The following is a 21631-nucleotide window of genomic DNA, read 5'->3' as shown; positions in this document are numbered from 1 at the left end:
CCGAGCCTGCCTTAATGCCTTTCCTTTAAAGTGTATGATATGTGAATGGTCGGGAGCCCAACATTTTGCTGATGTTTTGCCTGTGCGGCAAGGAGGAAACACTGCAATGATGGCATCCGAAAAGTATGCAGAGGAATGAACTATGTGCTAGTAGTATCGTAGTCACTACAGTGAGTAACCTTTTATTTTTCAGTCTTCCCATTCTAATGCAATTCTTATGTCATTTAGTTGATCATGATATTGTGCATTGTAGATGTGAAGAATTGTGTCTCTCTTCTAGGTCTTGACCCCCATCAGAGGTTCCCCTCTGCCAGATCTGCTGACTCGATTGGGCCAGATGCCGGACTACTCCATTTTCCGGGGTTATCTCATTGTAAGTAGCGTTGGGCCCTCCCTGATCTTTAATTTATTTTCTCTTGTGAAGCTTTATCCAAATAAAATCCTTCTAACGTCTTACATTCTCCTTTTCTCCACTAGCAATACAACCTGGCAAAAGAAATTGAAAACTCTGAAGCTTACACAATATTTGCTCCAAACAATGATGCGCTTGAGAAATACAGTCGTGAAAAAGAGACTCCTTCTATTGTATGTATTGTGTACCTTACTTTTGTTATTTTAAATTCTGTAATCACAGTTCCAATGCACAACATGACCACCTTTTCGTATGTATGTTACAAATACCTATTTAGTGTGCTGATTGTGATTGTACCCTTACAAGCAGGAACGCAGCAAACACAAAAATCAATGTAGTGACTGATAAATGGGATTTAAAAAACGCTCCTAAAATTGGCTTCACGGAGCATTTCTACTTCCGCAGTCTTGCAATACAGATTCAACAGTAAAACACAGACCCATTGCATAACTATGCAGCCGCAAGCAAGCCCTTGTGCTAGGTGGATTTAGAATGGCAATGCTGGCCCATATTCTGGTGACCAGTAGTACCTGCTGCAACTCAGTAGCCTTCAACACACCCACGTCAACATGCCAAATATGGAGTACCCACTGACATTCCTCAGATTTGTTTACAAGCGCCTCTCCTTCCATCTGCATACAATCCAAGGGGCGTCCAGCAAAGAATTTTCCATGTGCATTACGAAAGCTTTGATCTTTGCTTGTATGTTGGCAGCTGACTAATGGGGTCCTTCTTCCCTTAACAGCCTCTGTCCCGCCTTCAGCGGATGGTCAGCACAGTGGCATAACATGCAAATGGAGTCCCCTCCTGCATAATAGCCCTGAGATTCCCAACACCTAGCTACTGTGAGGAATTTGAGGATGTCGTCCCTTCTCCCTTAAGGGGAGAATTTTCCGATGGGGCCAGGGCGGTGCGTCCAAGCTACAATAGGTCCCTTGGGCGTAGTACACAGAGGGAGGGTCACATGGGGGAGGAATCCCCTGATGGGATTGGGGACAATCATACTCAGCGAATGTGGTATATTCCCGTGTCAACACACCTAAACACTTCTCCAATGCCAAATCCTCCTTCCCTCTCTTTCGATAGGGCCAATGTGTGCTATTGTCAAGTTGGCCATCCTAATATACTTGACAAGATCAAAACTTCAAAGAATACAAAGTATGGTGCATGTGACAGTTGTATGCAGTCCACTTGCTATCAATCAGGTCATTTGTTTCCTTTTTAATGTCTGCTCATTAGTGGTGCAGTCTTTAGATTGTCATGATCCTGTGAGGGAGCACACTCCTCACTTTTGCTGTGTTACAGAAACCTGGTTAGAAGGGTTGTCTGATCGGCTCTTGTTCATGCATCCCCTCCCTCCCATTACGTTATCCTCCTAGATAGGAATTCAGTGCACCTAAGAGGTGGTCTCTTGCCTTGAACTTTGACACCTTTTTTCTCTGCATTTCTTCAGCTTACTGCTGATCTTAAATTACGATTCCCGAATTTGATTACTGCTGGTGATTTGAATTCTCATTCCATCCACTTATTCACTGCTCTTGCCACTTCAGTGGATTGCTTTTCTGCGGCTGATTCCTCATCCGATAGATATTGTCATCCAGCTCTGCTGCTCAGAAACATTTGGACAGGGGGCGTAGTGCACCTCGACTCGGCCATCGATTGTCGATCCGTCTTGCTCGGTGCTTGATCTTCGGGTCCGAACGTGACGTCGGGCATCATATATAAACCATGTCACTATGCCCAATACCTCAATTTCTTTTTTCTGCGCACTCGGTACACTGGTGTGAGGAACATGACACTGAGTCTTCGACTCTGTGTTTTGACTAAATTAGTCAAATTTTCCTAAAAATCTCAACCACGACATGTCCGCTGCCCGGATTTCGGGCTTTGAGAGGTGCACCGACTGCCATTCCAAAATGTTGATGACCGACCTGCACAACATTTGTCTGTGGTGTCTGCGTATAGGTCACGACACGGAGCGGTGTGCGTTGTGCCCCAAAATGTACTCGAAGTCCATACGCGAGCGGGCCGCCAAACTTGTATGGACGGACCGTCTCTAAAATCCCCAGCGCTGTCGATCATCTGGTATTTCAGAGGCCGAGACTGAAAAAGAGAAGGAAAAGCATTGGCGTAAGGCCAAACAGCGGTCACACACGAGTAGCCACTCTTCCTTGTCCTCATCACATAAGAAAAAGAGGCACCACCGTCATCGATACGATTCTGGCTCATCATCAGAAAACATTATGCCTTCGACTGCGACGACCACTCGAGGGGAGTGGGAAGATTTCAAGAGCCAAATGTTGGCTATGTTTAAGACGCAGGCTGCTGCAGTTGTAGGTGTGCCCCCCAAACAACAGAGGGCGTAAGCAGCAGACAGCACTCCTGACTCCTTGCACGCCAAACCGTCAACTCCATTGACGTCAGAGGAACCTTCGGACCCGATGCCGAAAAAGGCGCAGAAGCCATCAATGCCCAGTCCTTCCCGAGAGCGTCAAGAGGCTGACGTTCCTGATGTCACGCTGGTGCCCAATCCCTGATCGGCAAAGAAAAACCTTTGCCACTGATTGTCGGCGACAGATCTTTTGTCAATTTTCAGCACCTACCAGGGTGATGATCAAGGGGACATTGATCATATATATACTGGCGAAGGAGGCGCCATTTTTTTCGACGAGCAGGCATATCTATTGGCACTGGCCCCGGGCTACATGATGCCAGCAGCCTTGATACATCTCCTGATTTAGAACTCCAGCAAAGTTACCTCTACACACCCACCCATGCTATATTCAGGGCCCTAGTGGAAAGGGTGGTAGACACCCTAGGTCTGAACTCACCATCAGTGCCTACACAGGGCTATGAACTGACGGCCATATTGGACGAAGGTCCTGTGACAGAACATAACATGCCATTCAATCCGGCAATTGCAATCACCTAGCCTTGTGGCAGCATTCCTGCTCCATTCCCCCGGTAAGCTCTACCTTTATGGGGAAGTACAGGCCAGCGAGAGGAGACCCATCATTTTAGCTTCTCACTCTTCTCTTGAAGGGATTGTGGTGCAGTAAGCCACAATCTCCACAAGGCCTGCAGCCTCCACTTCTAATCTACCCCCAGATAGAGTAGGTAAAAGGGTGGATGCAATGGCCAAGAAGGTCTTTACTTCTGGCAGCATGGCATTGAAAAAACAAGGGGAGTCCCTCTGCTAGCCAATAAGTTCCGATTTTGAGAGTCTTGCCCAGATTCTTTAGCTCACTATCTCTTTCACAGAGGAGAAATATCCATAAAATATCAGTCTTTGTCCTGCCCTGGGGCAGTCCAGTAGCGAAATGCCAGGCAATTCTCCTCCATACAAGAGTACAGACAGCAACCCAAGACATGTGTTTCAGCCTCATTGGGCCTCATCAGTAGGGTGGAGCTGTACCTCTCTAAGAGCAGTGAGCAAGGGGTCCACGTCTGGATTACCCTAGAGAGTGCTGTTGCTGAAGGGTGCCATGGAAGAGGTACCTCCCGAGCACAGAGGATCGGGTTAGTGTTCCTGGTATTTCCTGGTGCCCAAGAAGGGAGGAGATCTGTGTCCCATTCTGGACCTCAGGGCCTTGAATAAGTTCTTCAGGAAGGACAAATTCAGGATGGTGATGTTGAGAGAAATTCTCCACGCTCTCAGACTACAGGACTGGCTGGTGACAATAGATCTGCAGGATGCCTATTTCCATGTGCCGATACATCAAAAGCACAGGAAGTTCCTGTGGTTCATCATAGGGGACAAGCACTATCAGTTCAAGTTGTTTCTGTTTGGGTTGACCTCTGCACCAAAGGTCTTCACCAAACTCATGGCGGTAGTCGCGGCTCACCACAGAGGATCTGGGGTCCATGTATTTTTATACTTGGATGACTGGCTGATCCAAAGGAAGTCAGCGGAACAGGTCTTGTCTCATCTGCTACTGCACAAGCTCGGCTTCTCCCTGAACTTGAAGAAGTCACAGGTGATGCCAGCCCAGAGACTCCAGTTTATCGGAGCAGTTCTAGACACCCGGGTAGGAAAGGCTTTCCCTCCCGAGGCTAGAGTCAACATTATCGCACAGATAGTGGAATTGTTCTGGAACCAAACCACCTTGCCAGCTGCTTCCTGTCTCCGCCTCTATGGTCTCATGGCCTCCTGTATTTTTCTAGTGCCAGAGGCCAGGCTGCGCATGACATCCCTACAGTGCCTCCTGAGAAGTCAGTGGTCGCAGTACCTAGGAGCCCTCACGGATTCCCTCAGGTTGTCCAGATCAGTGGTCAGTGACCTAAGACCAATGGCAGCAATCTCATGGTGGGGGAACCCTTCTGGCCTCTATGGCTGCAGGCCTGAGTGGTCACTGATGGGTATCTAAAGGGTTAGGGTGCTCACTGCGAGGACTTGCAGGTGAACCTCCTTTGGTCACCAACAGGCTGGAGTTGCGAGCCATCGGGTTAACCCTGAGGGCTTTCTCCCCGTCTCTCTGGGGGAAGCATGTCCTGATTCTGACGGACAACGCGGTGGCCATGCACTACCTAAACAAGCCGAGTGGCATGCACTTCCCTTCCCTGCAGAGAGGCGATGCAGCTGTGGTTCTGGTTGCTGGAGAGCCAAATCTCGGTCTCTGCAGTTCATCTGGCGAGGACACAGAATGGCTTGGGGAGGCTCTGAGCAGGCAGAGCACGGTCGCACAAGAGTGGGAAGTGTGCAAGGAAGTCCTAGAAGAGGTCTTCTCTCTCTGGGGTACTCCAGCAGTGGATCTGTTTGCCACATAGTCCAACAGGAAGTGCAGACAGTTTTGCTCGAGGGAATTCCCAGCAAAGGGCGCACTGGTGGACGTGTTTCTGGTGGATTGGACTTCCCTCTCTACTATGCCTTCCCTCCGGTTCCAGTCATCCCATGGGGTCTCAGGAGGTTGAAGAGGTTTTGCGCAAACATGTTCTTGATCATCCTGGACTGGGCGAGGAGAAAATGGTACTCAGACCTCTTGGATCTGACCATCTGCCAACCTGACCAGTTCCCTCGACGCCCGGATCTCCTGACCCAGTCGGAAGGTCAGATATTTCACCTGAACGCAGATTCCCTCTACCTACATGCGTGGCTCTTGATAGGATGAGGTATGATGACTGAGACCTCTCTGGGGAAGTACTTGAGGTGTTGCTGGTTGCACTCAGACGTCTACAAGATCCTTGTATGCAGGTAGGTGGAGATGGTTTGAGGCGTGGTGCAGGGAACACGAGATCGACCTGATCTCTTCCCCCACCACTACAGTGTTGGAGTTCCTTCTGTCACTGCCATCTGCAAGCCTTCAGGTTACCACAGTGAAGGATACTTGGCGGCCTTGTCTGTGTTCAAAAGGTAATAACCAAAAAGAACAACACTCTGCACTTCAGTAGTTTTCACCCTAAATATCTCAAAGAGAGTCTCCCATATAGTCAATTTCTCTGGCTCAAGAGAATAGTGTTTAACACCAATACACTGCAAGAAAAATATGACCTGATGTCCGCCAAATTAAAGATAAGGGGTTGCCCACCTGATATCTTAGACAACGCCATCAAACGAGTGGAAAGCCACCAGAGAAAAGAACTCCTGAAAACCAAACCCTTTAAGCCCGCGGGCCTCAAGGCACTTACATTTAGACAAAGAAAACATATATTTAAGACAGGACACCTGGGTATGTTGCATAACCTGCATATTTCTGATTTTATTTTAAAATGGCTGTCTTCACAGCGTTCCTAAATGTCGGGTGACTGCTCTCTAATCTGATTGGTTTTGGTAGTCTATTCCACATTTCGGTCGCTGTGACCGTGAAGGATCTACCTAGACCGTTTGATCTTTTGAACATGGGGCAAGCAATCTTCCCCAGTGATTCTGATCTCAGTGTTCGACCTGAGACGTATTGGAATTTCTGTTTCCTCAGATATGTAGGTGACTTTCCATGGAGGCATCGATGGACTATAGTCATACCTTTAAACATAATTCGGTCCTTGATTGTCAGCCAGTGAAGGGATCTTCTGTGAATTTAGTTTTCTTACTCACTATGCTTACTGCGCTATTTTGGATTACTTGGCACCTGTTTATGCACCATTATTGGCTCCTGCCAACAGGGCATTACCACAGTCTAGATAGGAATGTGGCCCTTGCAATGGTAGCACTGTTCTTCTCATTCAGATATGGCACGATGTGCCTCAATAATCACAGATGATATTGTTACTTCTTATTTAGGTAGCTGACATGAGATACAGCGTTTAACAACGCTTCTAGGTAAATTCCCATGGTCTTTACCTTTACTGCCACTTTTGTGGGTGAGTTATTTATCTGGAAGTTTTCGTATTCTTTATTTGTGAAAAAAGCTCTGATTCTCTCGAGCACTCTGCAAAAGTCTCTGAGATTTAAATTGAAAAGTAGTGGGGATAGACTCGCCCCTTGTGGAACCCTGAAATTAATGGGGTCTGATGGTGAGAAATGTTCTCCCAAGTGTATTTTGGACTTTTGATTAGCTAGAAAAGAGAGTATCCATTTAGTGGTTTTTGTAGAACAGCCTCACATTTATTCTAGTGGCAACTGGAGCTGCTTATGGTCTAATAAATCAAAGGCCGTCGACAAGTTGAGCAATATCAACGTGTTAGGAAAGGTATGAATGTGTCTTTGTGGTCTAGGATCTTCTTGGGGTAATATGTTTTCTGCACATTGTAAGAGGATTCAATTCAGCACTACAGCTAAGTTAACGCCTAGTCTAGAATACTGAATGAAAACCCTTATTGATATATCTTTAGGTCCAGTTCATGCATTCTGGATGACTACCCCTGTATAACACCCCTCTCTTGGAATCCCCCTGACCCCACTGAGCCAAGAAGTAGTTCTGTTTTGCAAGTTTAAAAGGTTTATTTGATAATTTAAAATAGATATATATATCACGCTTTATAATAAATTAATAATTGAATAGCACACTTAATCTGATATGATAAAGATCAACAACGGAGAATCTGGCACTAGCACACTTCTTATAATCAATAAGGAGTTGACATGAATGGATAAGGTGGCACGCTGGTAAATAGGAACAAAAGTATAATGTGGTAGAGGATGCTTTATGTAAGCTCAGGTGGATGCAATATTCAATGAATGCAGTACAGAAAATACTCAATATGATTTCAACAAAACAATGTAATCACTTTTCTCTGGCTATTCACTCCCCCCCTCTTTATGCAATGCAAGGGAATGGGAGGAAAGCACGCAGTTCTCAGAAATGCAATCAATGTAATCAGTTCAATCCCCCCCAAGCTTAGACAACAGAAGTTTAAAACACAGATAGGAGTTTTGAAAACACAGGCCCAAATGCTTTGATATGTGCTAGCAATGGATGAGAAATATGCTGGAAATGCTTTTTAATTCCCTTTCAGAGGTTCAGGGTGAGTGGTATCTAGTTAATATTAGTCCAGGCTCACACTAGCAATAAGGCAGGGATAGTTAGCAGGTTAAACGAATTTCTGGCAAATGGAAGGCAAGCAGCAGCAGTTTTTACATGTGAAGAAATTTGCAAATCGCGGTAAAATTCGCGGATGCGCCGAGCGCTATTACAGAGGAACCACAAGAAGTATCTCTATCGTTTTGGGGTCCTAGGAAAGCCTAGGATCTCAGCTTCAAAATGAAAGTTACTGCAAGTCTCTAGCACAAACGGTTGCGGAGATATGAACGATTGAATAAAGGTCGTTTTTCAGATTTGAAATTTTAAAGTTCAAAAAGACAAGTGCAGCTTGCGACTAGAAAATGACAGGTGACAGCTTTACAAATGACAGGTGACAGTTAGGAGGCAGTTCTACTTAGATTAAATAGATTGAATTATATTATTTTAACTAAGAGATTGGTTCTGCACAGTTTTCTAGGTACTCACACTATATTCTTGAGTGAAATGGGCCTCGCCATGGATCTGGTCAGGGTTTTGGACTGGGCTCGGGTCTCTCTCTGGGCACAGCACTGCTTTCTCTCTGGGTACAGCACTGCTTTCTCCCTCTGGTCTGGTCTCTAGTTCTGGATAGATTGAAGTCTCTAGTTTGGCTCTCTGGAGGTTTGATGGAGGTAAAGTCTGGATCTCTGGATGTTGTATGGTCCGGCAGAGCGCGTTGCAGCAAATGGAATTGAAGGTCCCTATCTGTCCTGACTCTCTGCTTTTATGTGTTTTTGAGAGTGGGTGTGTGTGTTGCATCACTAGACTTGCCCCTCTCACTTGTCATTGGTCCAGCTTTCATTCCTCCCCTTGATTGGGGAATGAACTGTGAGTCAGAGTGATGTCATTTTATGGCTTGCCAAGAGGGCACTCCCTTGTCAGATTGCACACATTCTATATTTGATAATAAAAGACATATTTCACAGTTACACAGTTGCTTGAAATTACATATACATGGTGTGGCTGAATTTAGCCATGTCTCTGTCCAAATCTGCTCTTTCTAGGAGCTTGCATTCAGAGATGGCACATAATGGACTTTTTAACTGATTTTTCAATTTCTGACATGGACCCAACTTTACATACATGTGCGCAGGGAGTAGGGACATTAACTGATGAAGTTTCAGATTTTTAACATGCACACATTTAGAGTAATATCCACTTTTCCGCTAAAACCCCCCTGAATATGCCACCGGGTCGAAAAACCTCTTAAAATGTGGGCAGAAAAATCACAAGAATTATGGTATCATTTATAAAATTTTCACATGTCCGTACTATGAGTTATTCATCTTTTTAAAGTTATGTTCTGGCTCCAAAGGGGTGTGGTTTACCCTCAGCACAAGGTTGAATTTCTGGTTTTTCCAGTTCTGCCAAGCCAGCTTGCTCTCACAGGCAGTGCCCCTCCCAGCTCCTGCCAAGAGGAAGCTACATTTTACGACTGCAGTAATAAAAACCTTTGCCTGAGTGAAGAGGGCTTTGTTCACTCTCCTGCAGAGCACAGGTAATTCAATTATCAGATAGATGGCATATCCTTAGTGTGGGCAGCAAAAGGAAGGTTGGCCTGGGAACACAGTGGTGACTCAAGTTTCACTCCTGATGGGGGTAGTTGCCAGGCAGAATTCAGTTCCTTAAGCCAGGTTTCAGATAAAATGTCACTTTTTGTTCCCCAGTTTCTGCATTCAAATAAAACTAAACATTTTCACATATGCAGCTAGAAGGCTGATTCTAAGTTTAAAACTATGACATTTAAACAATTTCAACCTATGTGACACTCAAAAGTAGGTCACTCAGTCAATTTGAACATTTAGATTTGTAGTGTCTTTCAGTCCAATGCAACTTAAACTGCTGAAATCCACAGCGCAGCCAGTCTTGTTATAAGCATTTTTCTGGGCTCTTCATTTCCCAGATTTTGTAGGCACACAACACTCCATTCTACCAAATGTCTGCTGGTGTCCAGTGAGTTTTTAGATGTGTTGCAATGTTTAAAATAGACAGTTTGAGCCTGCCTTCAGAGAAACACAGGGTGGTTTTAAACTGCCGGCTTTTGGATAGTGGTGAGTACTGGTACTGCACCCATTTTTGGGATTTAAGAAAATGAATTCCCAACAATTCTAGGTTGCATTTGGCAATCAGCATTGCTATTCCCAATGGTTTCAGACTACTGTGTGGGTAGTCCAATGGTGGTTTTAGGCAGTTTCCTTCTGTGCCCATAACATCGGCAAAAATGGGTGGCAGCCTATTCTTCATGCATTTCCCTGTGCATTTTCTGGGAAGCTCTGGCCATCATGATGTTTTCCATGTCAGTACTGCACAGTTTTGAGGTATGGCTCGGATGCATGGGTAAATACATCCCACAAGCCCCCCTCTTGCGATGGCCATTCTATTTCACGAATGGGACTCGCAAGACCTGGGATGTTTCCTCATCTTCTTCCAATAGATGGCACAGTTCAGCATCTTTTCCTCCATCCAGTCGGATCGATCGGTTCTCCTCGCCGGTCCTGATGGGAGTATTGGGCGGTCCACTGGGCCCATTGGATCTTCGTTCCCGGTCTCCGGATCGTCCTCCTTGGCCAGTCTCAAGGTCTTCTTTCTCCTAGGACGACAAAGGAAGAGCGGCAATACCTACTCATAGACGTTTTTCCACCACTGTTGAGATAGTGGGGCAGCATATGCATTTCATCATAACAAAACATTACATTCTTATTTTGAAAAAAAAAACAGTATAACTAAGAGACAGTTTCATGCAAATCACAATATTTTAGAGACTAGATGTGGTATGTTTTATGATTGGAACAGAATTAGTCTGAGACAGTACCCGCTAGGATTCCAGAGGATTCCTCCAGTTGTTGCAGAGTGTGCCTGGGATGGCAACATTTCAACTGGTTTATGTGGACCCACTTGTCTTCCCCCGCTGCCAAAGGACCTTTGGGGATGTGGATTTTGTAGGCCACAGGGGAGATCTTATCGACGATCTCAAAGGGTCCCTTCCATGTAGGCAAAAATTTGCGCTGCTTGGCCTGGTTCCTTTGGAAGTTGTATAGATAGACCCGGTCTCCCACCTGATATTCCTTCCTGGAAGTTTTCAGGTCATAATGGGTCTTCATGCTATCAGCTGATCTTTCAAGATTCCGCTGAGCATAAGCAAAAGCATGTTGGAGGTGTTTCCTTAAATTCTCTACATACTCATGAGTAGTGGAGGCATTTATCAGTGTCTGCTCTTGGGTCCTGTAGAGCAAATGCTGGGGAAGCACCATCTTGCGCCCAGTCATCAACTCAAATGGTGACATTTTGGTTGCAGATGAAGGGGTAGATCTGATAGCCATTAGGACCAGAGGTAATCGGATATCCCAACTTGGCCCAGAATCTGCCACAAACTTCTTTAATATGCTCACAATTGTCCGGTTATATCTCTCTACTGCCCCAGAAGAAGCTGGTCTATAAGCAATATGTAGCTTTCTCTTGACCCCCAGTATCTCCCACATCTTTGTCATTACTTCACTGGTGAAGTGGCTACCTCTATCTGACTCAATCCTTTGAGGTAGACCAAAACGGGAAAAGATGTGGTTAATCATCAAGGCAGCTGCCGTTTCTGCCTTGCAGTTTGGGGCTGGGAGACATTCCACCCACTTGGTAAACAAGCATGTCACAGTCAACATGTACTTATTCCCCCTAGCCGAGCGAATCACAGGGCCTACAAAGTCGATTTGTAAATCTGACCATGGCAGTGTCATTCCCCTCTTTTGTAAAGGCGCCCGGTGCGTGAGGGATGATGGCTGAAATTGTGCACACACAAGACACCCCTTCAAGTATTGGTCGAGGTCCTGCCCCATGTGTGGCCAGTATGCAACCTCTCTTAAGATTTCCAATGTTGTGTGAAACCCCCTATGACCGGCAGTGGCCGCATCATGGGCGTGACTTAACATCAGGCTTCGGAATGAGGTAGGAACCACCCACTAATCGTGGCCAGCTTTGGATTTCCTTACCAACAAACCGTCTTGGATTCGGAACATTTTTGGACATTTCATCAACACTCTTAGGTCCTCTTTCCCAATGTAATCGGTATCCGTCAGGGGAAAGTTCTCAGGGTCCTCAAGGTGCTGGTAAAATTTACCAATAATTGGATCCCCCTTTTGAGCTGTAATCAAATCAGCATCAGGGGTCTCCTTACTCCATTGTGCAATTGAAAGGTTGTTGTGAGCATTTGTCTGGGACCTAGTGATAGCAGTGACCTGGATTTCCCCCAACAGGGACTCAATCTCAATTAGATCCCCTTGGATGGCCCCGGTTTTGGCCAGCTGATCAGCTAAGTCATTTCCAGTTTTGTCTGGTCCCTCTACTTTGGAATGACCCTTAATCTTTTTCCAATAGATGGTCATCCCATTCGAGGTGACCAGATCATCAATGTTTTGGATCAACTTCCCATGTTTCAAGGGTTTGTTGTTAGCACATAACATGCCTCTGGTTTTCCAATTAACCAGGTGCTCCACGAACCCGTTCCGTACATAATCCGAATCTGTGATTATGACCAGTTCGTGGAGTTGATGCTGGACAGCAGTGAGGATGGCCTGATGCACAGCCATCAATTCTGCCACCTGACTACTTCGGGGACCAATTTTGTATCCAGCGGAGGGTTCTGGGGACTCATTCACCCATGCATTCCCTACGCCAGCCACCAGTTCTTTCTCCCCGTTGTTGTCAACATGGTAAGAGCATCCATCCACATAGACAGTGGGCATTCCCTCACACTTGTCCTCTTCAAAGACTTTGTGTGGGGAATTAAGGTATGCCTCCGTGTTGTCTTTGATTTTTAGACTTTCGTCCTCGAGACAGTTTTCTCTGGCACAATCATGCAAGTCAGCCAGACCTTGCGCGAGTGGACTCTTCTTGTTTTGGCCATATCTGACCTCCACAGGAAAGCCTTGCATTGACAGAATCCAGGAAGTAATTCAGGAATTACTCACATTTCCGGCCCGGATTCTGTCACTTTGGAGATATTGCAGAGGCTGGTGTGGAGTCTCCACTATGATGTGTTCCCCCTGGATAAACGGGCGGTAATTCTTCAATGCCCACACCGTTGCCAGGAGTGCCTTCTCACAATCGTTGAATTTTTCCTCCACAGAGGATAAAGTTTTGCTCGCATAGGAGATTACTTTATTGACCTTGTCATGCTTTTGGTATAATACGGCCGTCAAGCACGTATTAGAGAACCCTGTCTCCAGGAAGAACTCCTTGTTTCTGACAGGGTAAGCTAGGCAAGGCGCTTGTGAGAGGCTTCTTTTGAGTTGTTTTACTGCCTCGGCTTGTTCTGGACCCCATTCCCACTTGACCCCCCCCCTTCAGGAGATGAATCAGGGGTCTGGTGATCTCTGCGTAGCCCTCAATGAACTTTCTGCTGTAATTAGTCAGTCCAAGGAGGCTCCTTAGTTCCCGCAGAGTTGTGGGGTCTTTCAGTTTCTGAATTTCTTCCACTTTCTTTTCCTGGGGACAAAGACCCTGAGGAGTAATCTCATGCCCCAAGAAATTAACACGGGTTCTACACCACTGTGCTTTCTGAAAGGAAAGTTTTGCTCCGGCGGCCCTCAACTGTGTCAGAACATAACGGATCTCCGCTATGTGTTCCTCAACAGTTGAGCTTTTGATGAGGACATCATCTACATAAGCCAGGTTACCCCTTGCACCCAAGTCGGGCATGGCCTTGTGTAGAAAAATGTTGAATTCATTGCCGGAGTTGAGGTATCCGAAGGGAGTCCGGGTCCATGTGTACTGCTGGCCCCCAAAGGTAAAAGCCAGCTTGTATTGGTCCTCCCTACTGACAGGCACGGTCCAGTATCCATTGGTCAGGTCTATTGCAGTGAATACCTGTGACCCCTGAATCTGGGCCAGACCTTGGTCAATGTAGGGCAGAGGCCATCGGGAAGTATGGACCCGTTTGTTGAGCTCCCTAAGGTCGGCGCAGAGTCTCCACTGGCCGTTTGGCTTCAATATTCCCAGCACCGGATTATTGAAGGTGCTGTGGACTGGACGGATTATTCCCCGGGACTCAAGGTTCTTAATTATTTCAGTAAGGGACTCCATTGATGCGAGAGGCAAGCGATATTGCTTCACAAACACAGGAGTCATGCCAGGGTCCGTGGGGATTGTTGTTGTGTGGATGTCAGTGCGACCACAGTCATATGAGTCTACCGCAAAGAGATCTTGGAAATCCAAGAAAACTTGTTTCAACTTTTGCTTTTGTTCCAGAGTCACACAGGCATCAGCTAAGTTGACTCTCTCTTCCACCATCTGCCTGAAGCCTGGAAAGACTTCTGGTTTGGCTATTTCCGCGGCCTCCTCCAGCTGGGTGGAGAAGTCCCTGGTCAGAGTGCTGATTTGGACCGGAGGCTTCAGGTGGGCAAGGCAGCCTTCATGAACCTGGAAAATCACCTCATCCCTCCTGAATTCACAAGTCACATCTTCCTTACCATAAGGGCAGGAAGTGTACACCAGGAAGTTCCCCCCATGCCGGGTAAAAATCCTGTCTGGTGTTGTATTGTCCTCACTGTCACTGTCAACACAGTCCTTGGGGATTGGTCCTAACAGTTCATTTACAAGATCAATGGAGAAATGTCGGTCATCAACCGCCATTCCAATAATGGTGCCTGCGGCTAGAGTAATACTCTTTAAGTCGCTGTTATCCACCTCTATTGGAATGGTGTCATGTTCTATGTTGACTAATGGTGTTGGGTTTACCCCCAACCCTTGCTGTTGGAGAGAAGCATTTAGATGTATGTAAGCATCAGGGTTTTTCAACTCTTGTCCCCTTTTGACTTTCACTTCCAGGGAGAATTGTCGGGTCCTTTCTGGGATGGTGACTTCCTCTTTAACCTGAATTTCAACTGCATAAGGTAGTAATTGAGCTGACCTAAATGCTTTTTCTGGATCATCAAAGCCCATGGGATTATCCGCTAATCGGGACCAAGCTTTGAAGTTTATTAGGTCCAAACTAATGGCAAAGCGATTGAGAATGTCACTGCCTAAGTAAAAGGCGGCAGGGACGTCTCGCACGACCCAACAATTGTGGACTATGCTCTTGTTGCCAATGGAGATTTTGAGCATACACCTGCTTGGCAGGAGATGTTTGGAATTAGGTGCTTCCAGGTCCATTTCCCATTTGTCTATCAGTTTGAAGGCGGGAATGGCTGGATCTTTTGGGAGTTGGCGGAACATGGCTTCGCTGATGAAGCTCTTACCGTTGTTCACACACACTCGAGCGAGAACAGAGTCCTTCCCATCATTTAACTGAACAGGGATGAACAACTGCTCTCCAATTTGCTGAATATCAGCCAGGCTTTGAGCTGATTTCACATCTTTCTGGACTATAGGAGTGGGAGTTTCAGATTGTGGATTGGTATAGAATTTCAGAGTGTTTCCTTCCAGCGTGGAGTACCACTTTAGACTGGAAGGAAGGTTGATTTTCAGAAATAGAGAGGACCCGCCATCACCAGTCTGTTGTCCTACTGCTATTACTGTCACGTCTGGAATTTGGCTATTCTGGAAGTGAAATTCTACTTGGTCAGATTTTTGTTCAACCATGTGGCATGTGCCGTTTAAACTAACATGGTTGACACTCTGTTTTAATTTTATTGGTCGGCTAGTCTGGGTCCAGAGGACCTTGTTTACGCAATCTATTAGGGGTGACAACCTTCTCAGGAGGTCATTCCCTAGTAAACAAGGGGTGCCCTCTGGGGTCACAACTATGACCGGGTGTTTCAGCTTGTGTCGCCCAATTTTAATGTACAAGTCTGCAGTCCCCTCGACAGGAATTTCCTTCCCGTCAAAGTTCTGGAGTTGCCCAGGAAGAGAGGTGAGAGGAATTTGGTAATTCCCTCCCCTTCCTGCATTCAGTTCGTCAAAGGCCCTTCTTGACAGAAGGGTAGCTTGAGATCCAGTGTCCACCAGTGCCGAGATTGTACCCTGCCCCTGTACTTGTACCGGGGCATAATATCTTCCCTCCTTCTCCTCAAGGGGGCACAGATAATGCACATTTTTGGACAACTGGTGGGCTAACTTTCTGGTTTTGGACATCGCTAGCGAAGAGATTTGGGCAGAATTCTGTGGAGAGTCTTGGGAATCTGAAAGAAAAAGTTGGCAACTGGAGATCGGAGCCATTGTGGGTTCCCCTGGCTCCGGTTCTGGGCCGCCCCCCCTTTTTGGAGGCAGTCACCAGGATGGGTTTGAACCAGGGGATTTTCTTGCTGTTGGTTCTGGGATGAGATGGTGGGCGGCGGTAGCTCAGTCTCCACATCTCCCCAGTCTGGATTTGCATCCCTAGGGACCCATTTTTCTTTGGGAGGAGTTCCCCCCTCTCTGAAGGAGAAGATCCTTTTCCCAGGATCCTCTGAGGATCCCTCTCCCTCAAATTGGAAGATCTGTACCTCCTCCTCAAACTGAGTCTGTTTGGGTCTTTTGTTTCTCCTACCCCCCCTCTGCTCCTTAGGAGGCAGACTTTCAGGGGCAAGAGATTTTGTTTCCGGTTCCTGGGTTTCCAGGGGCTGTTTACAAGTGAGGAAGGAAGCTTCCTCCAAGGCTTTACACCCCCCTTCCCTTTGTGCCTCCTCCCTGGGAACCGGTGTGTTATCGGGGTGCTGCCCCCGTCATTGTTCTGGAGCACCAGGTCCAGAGTTCGGTACGTTCTGCGCCGGCACGCCCATCTGAGGGTTCTGCTGAGCCCTCAGTATGTGACCCAGGTCCCGCGCCATGTTTTGAACCTGGCGCTCTAACTGGGAAACCCGCTCAGGCTGATACGGGGCCCTGTTTTCTCCCCTGGGCTGATCCCGGGAAGGGTAGCTGTCCCTCCTCTGGTAATACCCCGGGTTGGGAAGATTTGGGTACCCCTCCTCCCTTGGCCTCCCCTCTCCCGGATTCAGTGGTCTGGGCTCAGGCAATTGGGGAAAGAAGGATGGATGGTTTTGGGGCTGAAAGTCGGGTGGATATCTGGGGAAAAAGTTCTGCCCAGGGTTTGGTAAATTTCTGCCCTCCTGTGGGAAGTTTGGAGGGAAGTTCCCTGGGTTAGGTGCTTGTCTGGATTCCCCCCCTTGGGCTGGAGGAGTCCACACATAACCCAGGATGGGTCGATTTCCCTTGTAACGGGGACTTACATAATCAGGAGAGCGAGGGACCCCATTTGTGGGGCTGCCTCCTTGGCTCCCTGTCTGTGACTGACCCGAGGACCTCCTGGGCCTAGCATTATTAGGTGCAGGCAGGTTTTTAGGCCCCCCCATCTCCAAATCCAAAACGGGGGTGACCTTTACCTCTGCCACCTTGGCAGCAGCAGGGGTGCTGTTGGCTTTGGGGTTTTTCTGGGCATTACTTTTGCTATCTATCGGTTTCTGCACCTCATAGATCCGGGTAGCCTGTTCAATGACCCAGTCTAAAGATCTTTTCTCGTGAAAATCCCTCACGAGCTGGGTCATGATATATTTGGGCAAGGCATGGAAAAACGTATTTATAAATTCCCTGCTATCCGTGCGCACCCTTCTTGTGGTCTGTGCAAAAGCACGCTTTAACTCCTGCACAAATTCTTGTGGGGCCTGATCCTCCCCACATTGCAAATTGTAGGCTGCCTTGCGAGCCTCTTGAGGATTTCTGTGAACAGAAAAATGTTTCAAGATGGCCGCCTTATAGGTGGACCATCTTAAATGATTTTGGTCCTCCAGCCCCGCAAAGAAACTGGAGTATTCCGGGGAGAAGGTCCACTTTACATATTGAATACAGCTTTGGCTGTCCTTCAAATGGAAAGTCTCCATCATTTGTTCAAACAACTCTAAGTGCTCCCAAACAGAATACTTAGCGTTCTTATGGTAAGGCGTGATGACGCTCCTGATCGCCTTAATCTGCTTTAAGGGGTCCTTAAGCAAGGCCCTTTTTGCCTTATTGGCCTTTTTGGTTCGGGTAACCCTTGTCCATTCTTCCTCGGACTCAGAGGCACTGCTCCCAGAGGTTCCCGTCTGTTCTTCCAGGTTTTCCCGGATTCTGCGAGCCTGGGAATGGCTGGCAGAATGTGGGGACCTGGTCTCCTGTGTCCTGCGCAGTTCAGAGGAGTCTTCAGATTCCTCCTTGCTGCCAGGATTTGATGGGTACCCACTCCACTGACCTAACTGGGCAGAGGTTTTCAGGATGCCCTTAATGGGCCTACTCTCCTGGGGTTCCCCATTGAACTGTACTGTACTTGGGTGCCCATACCCGGATGCCCACCCCTCCATTCCTGAGTGGTACTGGCCTATGAGCCCCATACTCTTAGCTGGATAGTAATCTGCCATCCCTGCGGCCCTGTGCTCATGTGCGCCAGGGGACATGGGGGTGGTAGAGTCCAGGGACTAGGGGAGATGAAGGCCCCTGGTGTTAGGGCTCCTGCGGTTATGGTCAGGAGTCTCTCTTTCCCAGCGGACCTCATCTCTATCCGCCCCTGCTCCCTGTTGCAATGCAAGAGCCTGCATTTGTGCTTTCAGTTCCTCTGTTAAGGCCTTACTCGACTCTATCAGTCTCTCCTGCATCGCTACCTGTTGTTGGAGCCTATCATTGTGTTGACAGAGGGCCTCATTTTCCCTCTGTGCTTCCTGGTTGGTCCTGGAGAACTGGGCCAGTCTTTGCTGCAGGAGGGTTACCTCCTGAGCTGTGTCCCTATTGGCCTGCTCCTTTCTTGCTAGAGCATCCTCCACACTCCTGGTGTGCTCTAGCAAGTTCTGGTGTTCTTTTTGGAGGTCACCCAGTCCCTGGTGGGTCAGGTGATTTTCTTCCATTTTTCTTTTTAAATGGCAGACTTCCTGGCCTAAGGTATCCCTTTCCTGACTGAGAGCCTGCATCTGTGCTGCCAGGTCGTCCCTTTGCCTTTGGAAGGCACCAGCATTCTGGCGCTCCTGATCAAACTCTGCCTGGGTATCCAGGTCTTTCAGAATTAGTTTGTTGCTCTCTGCCTTCACTCTATCTAGGTGGCCTTGCAGGGTGACTACCTGCTCAGCACATACCCTGTTGAAGTCCAGTTGTTGCTCCAGCTTTTTCTGGTTTTGCAGTAGGGAGTCCAAACCTTCTTGGTATTCCTTCTGCAAGGCCAGAAATCTGGTATCCTGTTCTACCTTTTCCTGTTGCAGCACATCCATATCCTCCTTTATTTTAGTGATGTACAGTCTGCTGTCATTTTCTGACTCCTGGCTCCTCTGCAGCCTCTGCTCAGAAGAGACCAGGTCAGATTGGACCTTCTCTAACACCATCTGTTGCCTATTTGCCAGATTTTGGCTTTCAGCACATCTATCCTGCATGTCTCCCATATATAGGTACAGGTATGCTGCTATCCTGGCAATCTTATTGTGTTCCTCTTTGGCTTTAGGAGCCATATATAGTTCACTCAGGGCCACATGTAATGGACCCTGATCTCTCCATAAGTCTGACCCTGTTTCAGTGACCTGTCGCGTGATGGCCTGCAACCAGGCATCCTGGCCCTGCTCAGCCCATTCACCTCTCACAAATAATTTATGTAAGAAGTGCTCTCTGGCTATTTTCATGTCTACTAAGGTCGTCATTCTAGAGATTGGTCTCTGTCCTGACTTACAGAAGTTTGTATTTTATTTTTGCAGAACAGAACTTTTCTTGGAGTGTCCCTTTTGAGGAATGCTTCACAGCGTAATGCAGCGTGGTGATCCGACCGGATGTATGTATCCCGTCAGTTAGCACACTGTATTAAGCTGCACAAGTGGTAAATCTAACCCAACGTCTCGGCTCGAGCCCCCAATTTGTAAGAGGATTCAATTCAGCACTACAGCTAAGTTAACGCCTAGTCTAGAATACTGAATGAAAACCCTTATTGATATATCTTTAGGTCCAGTTCATGCGTTCTGGATGACTACCCCTGTATAACACCCCTCTCTTGGAATCCCCCTGACCCCACTGAGCCAAGAAGTAGTTCTGTTTTGCAAGTTTAAAAGGTTTATTTGATAATTTAAAATAGATATATATATCACGCTTTATAATAAATTAATAATTGAATAGCACACTTAATCTGATATGATAAAGATCAACAACGGAGAATCTGGCACTAGCACACTTCTTATAATCAATAAGGAGTTGACATGAATGGATAAGGTGGCACGCTGGTAAATAGGAACAAAAGTATAATGTGGTAGAGGATGCTTTATGTAAGCTCAGGTGGATGCAATATTCAATGAATGCAGTACAGAAAATACTCAATATGATTTCAACAAAACAATGTAATCACTTTTCTCTGGCTATTCACTCCCCCCCTCTTTATGCAATGCAAGGGAATGGGAGGAAAGCACGCAGTTCTCAGAAATGCAATCAATGTAATCAGTTCAATCCCCCCCAAGCTTAGACAACAGAAGTTTAAAACACAGATAGGAGTTTTGAAAACACAGGCCCAAATGCTTTGATATGTGCTAGCAATGGATGAGAAATATGCTGGAAATGCTTTTTAATTCCCTTTCAGAGGTTCAGGGTGAGTGGTATCTAGTTAATATTAGTCCAGGCTCACACTAGCAATGAGGCAGGGATAGTTAGCAGGTTAAACGAATTTCTGGCAAATGGAAGGCAAGCAGCAGCAGTTTTTACATGTGAAGAAATTTGCAAATCGTGGTAAAATTCGCGGATGCGCCGAGCGCTATTACAGAGGAACCACAAGGACTATCTCTATCGTTTTGGGGTCCTAGGAAAGCCTAGGATCTCAGCTTCAAAATGAAAGTTACTGCAAGTCTCTAGCACAAACGGTTGCGGAGATATGAACGATTGAATAAAGGTCGTTTTTCAGATTTGAAATTTTAAAGTTCAAAAAGACAAGTGCAGCTTGCGACTAGAAAATGACAAGTGACAGCTTTACAAATGACAGGTGACAGTTAGGAGGCAGTTCTACTTAGATTAAATAGATTGAATTATATTATTTTAACTAAGAGATTGGTTCTGCACAGTTTTCTAGGTACTCACACTATATTCTTGAGTGAAATGGGCCTCGCCATGGATCTGGTCAGGGTTTTGGACTGGGCTCGGGTCTCTCTCTGGGAACAGCACTGCTTTCTCTCTGGGTACAGCACTGCTTTCTCCCTCTGGTCTGGTCTCTAGTTCTGGATAGATTGAAGTCTCTAGTTTGGCTCTCTGGAGGTTTGATGGAGGTAAAGTCTGGATCTCTGGATGTTGTATGGTCCGGCAGAGCGCGTTGCAGCAAATGGAATTGAAGGTCCCTATCTGTCCTGACTCTCTGCTTTTATGTGTTTTTGAGAGTGGGTGTGTGTGTTGCATCACTAGACTTGCCCCTCTCACTTGTCATTGGTCCAGCTTTCATTCCTCCCCTTGATTGGGGAATGAACTGTGAGTCAGAGTGATGTCATTTTATGGCTTGCCAAGAGGGCACTCCCTTGTCAGATTGCACACATTCTATATTTGATAATAAAAGACATATTTCACAGTTACACAGTTGCTTGAAATTACATATACATGGTGTGGCTGAATTTAGCCATGTCTCTGTCCAAATCTGCTCTTTCTAGGAGCTTGCATTCAGAGATGGCACATAATGGACTTTTTAACTGATTTTTCAATTTCTGACATGGACCCAACTTTACATACATGTGCGCAGGGAGTAGGGACATTAACTGATGAAGTTTCAGATTTTTAACATGCACACATTTAGAGTAATATCCACTTTTCCGCTAAAACCCCCCTGAACATGCCACCGGGTCGAAAAACCTCTTAAAATGTGGGCAGAAAAATCACAAGAATTATGGTATCATCTATAAAATTTTCACATGTC

At 46.6% G+C, this 21631-nt stretch overlaps 1 protein-coding gene across 1 annotated transcript in view; it reads left to right on the top strand.

Moving 5' to 3' along the window:
- The window catches only part of STAB2 (stabilin 2), a 1783079-nt gene that overhangs the window by 738476 nt on the left and 1022972 nt on the right, over positions 1-21631 (top strand). Inside the window, exons 32-33 of the mRNA XM_069629923.1 lie at positions 281-373; positions 478-585. Coding sequence (XP_069486024.1) covers positions 281-373; positions 478-585 — 201 coding nt within the window. The remainder of the gene's footprint in view (positions 1-280; positions 374-477; positions 586-21631) is intronic.

Source organism: Ambystoma mexicanum, chromosome 12, assembly GCF_040938575.1.
Source record: "Ambystoma mexicanum isolate Mex_15411 chromosome 12, UKY_AmexF1_1, whole genome shotgun sequence".
NCBI classification, from domain to species: domain Eukaryota; kingdom Metazoa; phylum Chordata; class Amphibia; order Caudata; family Ambystomatidae; genus Ambystoma; species Ambystoma mexicanum.
This window is presented reverse-complemented; position numbering and strand designations above follow the sequence as displayed.